General features: G+C 36.7%; 1 protein-coding gene across 1 annotated transcript in view; it reads left to right on the top strand.

The window, feature by feature from the left end:
• The window catches only part of LOC122330391 (PDZ domain-containing RING finger protein 4-like), a 27,968-nt gene extending 19,348 nt beyond the window's left edge, over nt 1-8,620 (top strand). The window contains exons 5-10 of the mRNA XM_043227340.1: nt 1,443-1,505; nt 2,071-2,172; nt 2,707-2,838; nt 3,882-4,178; nt 5,887-6,230; nt 7,279-8,620. Of these exons, the coding sequence (XP_043083275.1) occupies nt 1,443-1,505; nt 2,071-2,172; nt 2,707-2,838; nt 3,882-4,178; nt 5,887-6,230; nt 7,279-7,696 (1,356 nt within the window). The 3' untranslated portion in view covers nt 7,697-8,620. The remainder of the gene's footprint in view (nt 1-1,442; nt 1,506-2,070; nt 2,173-2,706; nt 2,839-3,881; nt 4,179-5,886; nt 6,231-7,278) is intronic.
• The last annotated feature ends 1,472 nt before the right edge of the window (nt 8,621-10,092 follow it).

Below are 10,092 nucleotides of genomic sequence, written 5' to 3'. Positions count from 1 at the left end.
TTCATTACTCTGATGTTCGGTGTGACTCTCCTCTCCTCTGATTGGACGGAGCAGACAGTCATTGATTGGCTGTTGAAGGATGCATCTCTATAAAGCACAGCAGATGCTTCTGGGAGTTAAATATCCATTTATTTTCTCCATTAAAGAAAAGCTAGAGGTTGTTGGTTTAAGTATCCATTAAAGCTATCGGTTGTTTGTGTTTAACAGCAGAAATACTAGTGATAAACTACATTACCCATGATTCCGTGAAAGAATTCCACCAATCAGACGCTGCGATTATACTTAGACTGCAAAACACGATTTTCTAGTATAAACATCTAAACATTTTTAAATCAAGATGCAAAATGACGGATGTTAAGATGTTTTGGGTTTTTTTTGAAAATCTGACATAAATGAAGCATCAAACTTCAAAAATATTCGCCAGTGGGCTCCGAAAAACAAAATAAAAATCTTGTTTTAATTAGGCTGTTATTTAAAACAGGAAAAAAATAAAATTAAAACTATTATATTTATATATATTTTTTGTTAAATGAAATAAACATTAATATAAATAAAATTAAATTAATTAAATACAATTATTTAATTATTTAATTAAAATAAAATAGACTAATTAAACTAAAATACCTAAAACTGAAAACTATACAGATATATTTAGAAAAAAAATACAAAAATAAAAATGACAAAAACATAACATTCTACTTATATTAATAAAATATTAATAAAAACAAATACTCATTAATACTCAATTTATATATATATTTGTGTGTGTGTGTGTGTGTAGAGAGTTTCAGAATCTGCAAAATTGTATTTATTTTACCAAAATGACAGGGATTATACAAAATGCAGCACTGACATGATATTTCACATAAATATGTTAACATGTAGTTCAATAATAATAATAGTAGAATTTATTTAAGAAAAAATACCCCATTCAAAAGTTTACACCCCCTTGATTCTTAATACTGTGCTGTCGGCTGAATTAGTTTTTTTTTGTTTGGTTTAGTAATAGCTGTTTGCGAGTGCCTTGTTTGTCCCGAAAAGTAAAAAAAAAATTCAGGACATACAAATTCTTTGGTTTGTGTGTTTAAAGCCTCTCCAACAATGACCGTATGATCCTAAAATGCATCTTTTCTCGCTGAGGACACCTGAGGGACTCAAGAGCAGCTATTACAGAAGGTTCAAACACTCACTGATGCTCCACAAGGACGTTAAGAACTGGGGCGTGAAAACTTTTGAATTTGAAGATCAGGGTAAATTTGACTTGTTTTGTCTTCTGGGAAACACGTAGCCTCTGATGGGCAGTACTAAATGAAAAAAAAAGATATAATATTTAGGCAAAATAAGAAAAATCTACCCATCAACACCCCCCTGAGCTCTTAATGCATGTTTTTTTTGTTCTGAAGCATCAGAGCGACTCAAATCTGAACTGCTTTGATTCTCAGATCGAGCCGAACAGCGTCGCTGCGAGAGACGGACGAATCCGACAAGGAGACCGTATTTTACAGGTAACTTCCCCTTTCACGCCGAGCGGCTCATTAAGATCAGCAGCAGCTACAGGACCTGAGGGAGAGCAGGGGTCCTGTCAGGATCGGTGTATTTTTAGCTGCATCTGATCTCACACGCCTCAGGATCATCTGCTGAATCTGCAGAACACAGATGTTATCACAGGCTGCAAGAAACGATCTTCTGCCTCAGGATTTCTGTCTTGTTTTCCAGCACAAATATTAAAACACTCTAAAATCTACATACATTAACTGGAGATGCAAGATGAATGAGAAATGTATCGAAATTAAGTGCATTTTCAAGAACAAACATCTGCCAACTTGGTCAGAAAATTTTTTTTTTGACCCCATCTGCAGATATTTATAATTGTTTTTTCAGAAAACAAGACATTATTTTGCATCTCACGTCAATGCATCTCGATTTAAAAATGTTTTGAAATGTTTTGATAAAAAAATATGTGATGCATCGCCTGTTAGACTTTACATATTTTGTTTTCCAGTAAAAATATCGAACAATTTTTAAATTAAGTAATTTTTATACTGATTGGCCGATGTGTGTGATTGACAGATAAATGGGCGGGATGTTCAGGACAGACAGGAAGCAGTGGGCGTTCTCTCCAATGAGGAATGCAAGAATATCGTGCTGCTGGTCGCAAGACCGGAAATACAGGTGCAAACACACACACACACACACACACACACACACACACACACACACACACACACACACACACACACACACACACACACACACACACACACACACACACACACACACACACACACACACACACACACACACACACACACACACACACACACACACACACACACACACACACACACACACACACACACACACACACACACACACACACACACACACACACACACACACACACACACACACACACACACACACACACACACACACACACACACACACACACACACACACACACACTCTCACACACACACTCACTCACACACACACACACTCACACACACACACAGCAGCTCATCCCGTCACATCTTTCCCAGTGCATCATGGGATTGAACAGACTGTTGTGTCAGATTCCTGTTTCCACGGTAACACTGACAGATCTCTGGAGTGGGCTTCACGCGGTTCTTCACTGAATCTGAAGTTTGTTCGTTACGTTCGTCACCATGAACCGTCGTAATCTTCTCCTGAACCCCCTTCCAGGAGGAGCCGTGGCTGGAGGACGAGCACAGCGAGTTCTTAGAGGAGCTGAAGATGGAGATGCTGGAGGAGCAGAGGAGAGAGGAGGAGGAGGAGGAGGAGGAGATGAAGAGAGCGGCGCGAGAAGAAGACCAGGTCAGAGGAATCAGCTTCTACCACAAACAAGCACACTTTGCTTTCTTTTAAAATGTTTATACTGGAAAAAATGTAAACGTATTTTAGGTATCTGCCAAGGAAACCTTTCTCATTTTGTGTGGTTAAATTAAAATAATTGAACTGATACATATAAATGAATAAATATAGATAAACAAATATACTTGAACTTTACATAAAAATAAAGTGAAAACAGAAAATATTTCAAATGAATATAAACTACAATATTTGGAATAAGATTTTTTTGTTTGTTTTCTTTTGTTTTGTTCATTGTACTCTGATTGGACGGAAAGTTTAAATAATGTTTGTCTTTTTAGTCTTTCAGCGAATGTTATGTTTTCATAAAATCACTACATAGTTTTATATATTTTTATTTCAGTAGCTTCAGTAGCAGTAGATTTTAATATTTAATTAGATTTTATTTCCGTTAATATTTATTTTATTTTGATGTAACCAAAATATTTTTTTCATATATGTGACCATACACAACAGTATTTATTGAGATTTATAAAGCTGAATAAATAATCTTTCCATTGATGCATGGTTTGTTAGGACAGGACAATATTTGATCGAGATACATCTAGAATCTGAGCGTGCAAAAAAATCGAAATATTGAAAAAATCACATTTAATGTTCCGGGCACTGCATATTACTAATCAAAAAATAAAATGTAGATATATTTACAAAATGTCTTCACAGAAAATGATCTTTAGTTAATATCTTAATAATTTGTGGAAAAAAATTAACCCATGCTGTGTATTGCTGTGTATTGTTACACATATATCTGTGCTGCTTATATCTAAAGTACTTAGAAAATCGTATTGTTTTCCAGTGCATTGCTTGTGTTAGAAATGAAAGAATTATAGGCGAACATTCTGAATCATTTCTTGTTGTATATGTGTCCATTCAAACAAAAGCAGATAAACATGCACTCCTACCGTCTCCCAAATGAACAGAAACTTGCTAATGATGTCTCAGTTGACTCTGGTTTAGCGTGATTGATTCTCATTCAGATCTCCCTGCAGGCTAGAATAACTCAAGAGGAAAGCACGATGGCGTCCTGCTCCTACAGTCAGGAGAAGAGCCTGGACCCGGAGCAGAGCGTCTTCACTCAGATCCAGAAGCAGCTGTCGCGCTGTCTGTCGGGCCGGAGCTCTGCGGACGGAGCGGAGAAGCTGCTGGAGCTGAAGTGTCAGATCCGTAACGGCGGCGAGTACGACCTGTTCTACAGCAGCATCCAGTGCAGCGGTGTGGAGCACGAGTTACGGATGCTGAGCGAGGAGCTACGCAGCATCCAGATGGAGTGCCAGAGCATCATGAAGGTAGCGAGGCTAGCGCAACCTAAACGCACTTATATGTAAAAATGCTGTAAAATGAGTTGCTGTCACAAATTATGCCCTAAATATTTCCTTTATCACTTCTTTTTTGTTAACTAAATGAAATGGTCAACATTTGATGTGAGCGTCCTTTGTGTTTAATGCAGCTTTTGCCCTCTCAGGTAGCTCTGCAGGTAGGTTTCGTGAAGTACCTTGGAGATGTTTTCCACAGTTCTTCTGGATTTAGTCATTCTCAGTTTGTTCTATTTCTTCATGTCATTTTAGTTAAGTTACTGATACATATTGATTAGAGTAATAAGTGGCCAATAAAAAGTAAAATAAGTTACTGCTAAGCAGTATTGGAAAGAGTAATATGTTACCGATAAGTAGTATAGCTAAGAGTAATAAGTTACTGCTAAGCAGTATCGGTAAGAGTAATAAGTTACCAATATGTATTAATTAGAGCAATAAGTTACTAATAAGTAGTATCGGTAAGAGTAATAAGTTACCGATAAGCAGTATAGCTAATAGTAATAAGTTACTGCTAAGCAGTATTAATAAGAGTGTTAAGTTACCCCTAAGCAGTATTGGTAAGAGTAATAACCGATATGTATTGATTAGAGCAATAAGTTACTAATAAGTAGTATCGGTAAGAGTAATAAGTTACTGTTAAGCAGTATCGGTAAGAGTAATAAGTTACCAATATGTATTATTAGAGCAATAAGTTACTAGCTAATCGGTAATGGTAAGGAGTAATAAGTTACCGATATGTATTATAGCTTATAGTAGGACATTACTGCTAAGCAGTATTAGTAAGAGTAATAAGTTACCGCTAATCGGTAATGGTAATGGAGTTATAAGTTACCGATATGTATTGATTATAGTAGTAAGTTACTGCTAAGTAGTATCAGTAAGAGTAATTAGTTACTGCTAAGCTGTATCGGTAAGAGTCATAAGTTACCTCTAAGCAGTATTGGTAAGAGTAATAAGTTACCAATATGTATTGATTAGAGTAACACGTTACTGTTAAGCAGTATTGGTAAGAGTAATAAGTTACCGATATGTACTGATTAGAGTAATAAGTAACTGCTAAGTATTATCGGTAAGAGTCATAAGTTACCAATATGTATTGATTATAGTAGTAAGTTACTGCTAAGTAGTATCAGTAAGAGTAATTAGTTACTGCTAAGCTGCTAAGTATTATCGGTAAGAGTCATAAGTTACCCCTAAGCAGTATTGGTAAGAATAATAAGTTACTGATACATATTGATTAGAGTCATAATTAACTGATTAGTATCAGTAGGAGTATTAAGTTACTGATAAGCAGTATTGAAAAGTGTTATAAGTTCGGTAAGAGTCGATAAGATTTCCACAGTTCTTCTGGATTTAGTCATTCTCAGTTTGTTCGATTTATTCATGTCATTTTAGTTAAGTTACTGATACATATTGATTAAAGTAATAAGTGGCCAATAAAAAGTAAAATAAGTTACTGCTAAGCAGTATTGGAAAGAGTAATATGTTACCGATAAGTAGTATAGCTAAGAGTCATAAGTTACTACTAAGCAGTATTGTAATAGGTGTCAATTTTCCCATTGTGATTAATTGCTAATGCTTTTATCACATTATCACTGTAATAATTTGAATTATTGTTAAGAGTAATAAGTAATACGAGTAGTAGTACTGTTAAAACTTAATGACCCATCCCTACATGCAGGCGCATCAGCTGGGATCCCGCGAGCGTCCAGAGAAGTCAGACAAGGACAGCTCGAGTGCGTATAACACGGCCGAGAGTTCACGCAGCACACCTCTGGTCACAGAGCGTTCTCCGGAGCACCGCAGGGTCAGCCTGGCTAACCGCAGGAACCTCTTGACTCTCCGGCGGGCCCCGAGCGGCAGCCCTGACCACAGCAACCCCTCAGAGTCCGAGCAGACGGCCGAGGGCCCGCGGCCCCAGAGCTACCTACAGCTGATCCAGCAGCAGACGGCGCTGGAGTTTGTGAGCCGGCCTTCTGAACCCAAGATGGAGTGGAAGGTGAAGGTCCGGAGCGACGGGACCAGGTACCAGGGTTTTACTTCGTTACTTCGCTTAGTATTTATAGTAGGGGTGCACTGAAACCAAAATTCCTGGCCAAAGCTGAAACCAAACAAAATGAAACGTATATGAGAAAAAAAAGAGTAATATATTTTAACTTTTTTTCACCATTGCATGAATTAAAAACCAAATTATGTGTTCGTTGGTATTTGATCATGCCGAACACTGAAATAAACAGAATCATTTCAGTTACCGAACATTCCCTTATTTTTGGAGAAACTTTTACTTCACTACATTCCAAAGTGTTATAGAGTACTTTAGACTTTGCAAACATGTTGTTTCTCGTTACTTTCAACTAGAGGAATCGTTTTAAATAGTTATAAAATGACATTCACAATAACATAACAGCGAAGTTATAGCGAAATTCAGTTATGTTGCAATAATTTCACATTCAATCTTTAAATTAATGGACAAACATTGTTTACCCAAATTTAAATAAGCCTGTGTTTTACTCACACTTAAAGCATGCTAGGTGTGCATGAGATGCTTCTTTCAGATGAATCCAATCAGAATTATATTAAAAATGGTCCTGGTTATTCCAAGCTCTATCATTATAGTAGGTTTTGTTCAACAGTCCAAAAGTAGTCAAATGAAATGCGTGCATCTCTAACATAAATATGCGTGAATAAGTCTCCTGTAGCAAATCCATGTGTTTTTGTAAGAAAAATATTCTTCATAACTTCATTAATCCCACAGATGCTGTTTATCGGTAACTTATTACTTTCACAGATACTGCTAAAATGTTTTAAAGACAGTTATATCTCTTTTGCGTTCGACACAAACACACGAATTTGCTACAGGAAGCCTTTATTCAGCCGCAGTCGTGTAAGGCTTGTTTTACTACAGATGCATGCACTTTATTTGACTCTCACTCAATGCAACGAGAACAATTTAACAGAACCGAGTGGATTCTTCTAAAAGAAGAAAGCCTAGAAATGCCTTGAGGTTGAGCACAGGCTAACAATTTTCATTTTTTGAGTAGTATTCAGTATTTTCACTCAATATTTGTGGCAGGTACATCACCAAGCGGCCCGTCCGGGACAGACTCCTGCGGGAGCGAGCGCTGAAGATCAAGGAGGAGCGCAGCGGAGGCATGACCACCGATGATGACGCCATGAGCGAGATGAAGATGGGACGCTACTGGAGCAAAGAGCAGCGCAAGCAGCACCTGCTGAGGGCCAAAGAGCAGCGGCGGAGGAGAGAGTTCATGCAGCGGAGCCGGCTCGAGAGCCTTCGAGAGAACCCGCTGAGCAGCGGAGAGGGACGCCCCGAGCCCAGCATCATCGAGCTCAGCCACCGCAAGATGATGAAGAAGAGGAACAAGAAGATCCTGGACAACTGGATGACCATTCAGGAGCTGATGACTCACGGGGAGAAGGCTCCCGAGGGATCTGCGGCCCACAATGCCTTCCTCTCCGTCACCACTGTATAGATCCTCACGCTGCTTCTCAAACTTTACCCCATGCGGTACGATCGACTTTTGCCTCGTTCAAAGCGGCGATTTTTATGAGAAAAGACCAGAGTATTTTTCACACTTTGTTAACGTTTTCTACACAATTCAATGAGATTCACTGCATTTTTTATGCTTTTTTTGTTACTGGAATATTTTAACTAAGGTACCTGTAGGAATACAGTATTTCACTTGAACACTACAGCTCTGTCATGATTCACTTTAAACCTGTTGACGTTCTACAGAGTCTTTAAGAGGACATGCTGATAAAAAATATGGCATGGGAGAAAAAATTATGTCAAGTTTTTATTGCTAGCAATCGTTTAGCGTTCCCCAAGAAACTTTCAACCATTTTAATTTGAGCTCTTATCTGCTCGTTTTGATTCTCATCCAAAAAAATGTGTTGTTCACTGTTTGGCTTTCGCTCATGATTTTTTTTTTTCAATATTTTGCTTTCACCAAAAGATTTTTTTCCTCAATTTTAATTTATAATTTGCGTTTGCTAGTTTCTTTACTCAAGATTTACCTTTGTCCAAGTAGTTTGTTTCATTATTATTATTATTATTATTTTGAACTTGTACTTTACATTCACTCTTTTAATCATTAAACACTAAAGCGTTTGCCCAAGAAAATTTTTTCAAAACTTTTTTAATTTTTACTATTTTAAATCAAGGCTCACCCAAGTTAAGAAATAATTTTTTCAAGAATTATTTTTACATTTTGACTTTGAACTTTGAACTCACTTGTTGACTTCCTTTTTTTTCTCATCCCAGTATTTTTAATCAAATCTCAAAATGTATATTTTGCATTTGTTTGTTTAATCATGAAAGTTTTGCTTTCACTCAAGATAAAAATTTCTACTTTGCATTCATTCATCTGCATTCATTCATATATATATATATATATAAAAACAGAAAAAAAAAAATATATATATATATATATATATATATATATATATATATATATATATATATATATATATATATATATATATATATATATATATTTATTTATTTATTTATTTATTTTTTTTTTTATTTTTTTTTTTTTCAGGATTTTGAGTCTGTATTTGTTGATTTAATCATTAATTATAAAAAAAACTTTACAGTTGTTGCCCACTTGTTTGCGTGTCATACAGAACCCACTGTGAAATATAATATTTCTCCCATCTCATATTTCCGTCATGTACTCTATTGACTGCTTTTACGCTGTCGGTTCATTTTAGCCTTTATTATATTTAGTTCTGCTGAAAAAGTCCTCCGGGTTCGGAGCAGCGTATTCTTCTTGTATTTATATGTTTGTCCTTCCTCACAGGATCTGAAGACAGTGTTTACCTTTCAGCTAAAAGTCTGCCTGTATTGAATGAGTCTGTGTTTCAGAGAACTCTACCTCAGACGCTCTTCTCCAGATCCTGACCACAAACCGAGGACCGATGGATCACTTCAGCTCTTCCTGTCCTCCTGAAACCCTTCGTGTTTTTCTTTAAAAGGTGCTGGTTAACACACTTAGAAATGCTTCCAAAATGATACTGTGCTCTTTGAATATCTTCTAACATCGTGGTCCTGGTTTAATGAACTGAAGGTAATTAAAAGCCATCTCAGATCTTCTCAGATCTTCTCACACAGTTCTTCTCGGTCTGGGTTTATTGGTTGGTCTCAGCTGTAAAGTTCTGTACGTGTTCTTCGTCTGATGTGTGTATCCCGTCGTCGTCTCCTGACCAGCTGAATGTGTGGTCATCGTGATATTTTGACAATAAATCTTTTCTTCAAAGCTCGCCTTGCTTTCCTTCTAATAGAAACCTGTTTGTGAAATAGACATTTTAATATTGTCCTTCGATATCAGAGTTATTTGAGGGACAGAATTAGTTTCATTCAATGCATATAGAGCTGAACGACCGAGTCATAAATCAAACCAAAAAGAATTATTTCACTTAGAATTCATCAAATGAGTGCAGCGTCTTTAAGTTCATGTCTATAGCTTTGCATCCATTTATATGCTTATACACGACAAAAAAACAACGTTTTGAGAAAAATGAACGATTAGAATAACTGTTTCAGCATTTTAAAGGAGTTTCTAAAATTCAGCTGAAAAATTAGCCTGACTGCATTACCATAATAATAATTTGAGAAATGTTTGTCTTAACACAGACATCATTTGATAAAAAAAAGTCACACACACACACACACACGCATACTCACACACACACACACACACACACACACACACACACACACACACACACACACACACACACACACACACACACACACACACACACACACACACACACACACACACACACACACTCACACACACACACACACACACACATCACACACTCACACACACACACACACACACACATACAGACACACACA

Source organism: Puntigrus tetrazona, chromosome 25 (assembly GCF_018831695.1).
Source record: "Puntigrus tetrazona isolate hp1 chromosome 25, ASM1883169v1, whole genome shotgun sequence".
Classification (NCBI taxonomy): Eukaryota; Metazoa; Chordata; class Actinopteri; order Cypriniformes; family Cyprinidae; genus Puntigrus; species Puntigrus tetrazona.
The sequence above is the reverse complement of the archived record's forward strand: the minus strand, read 5'-3'. Positions and strand labels throughout refer to the sequence as shown.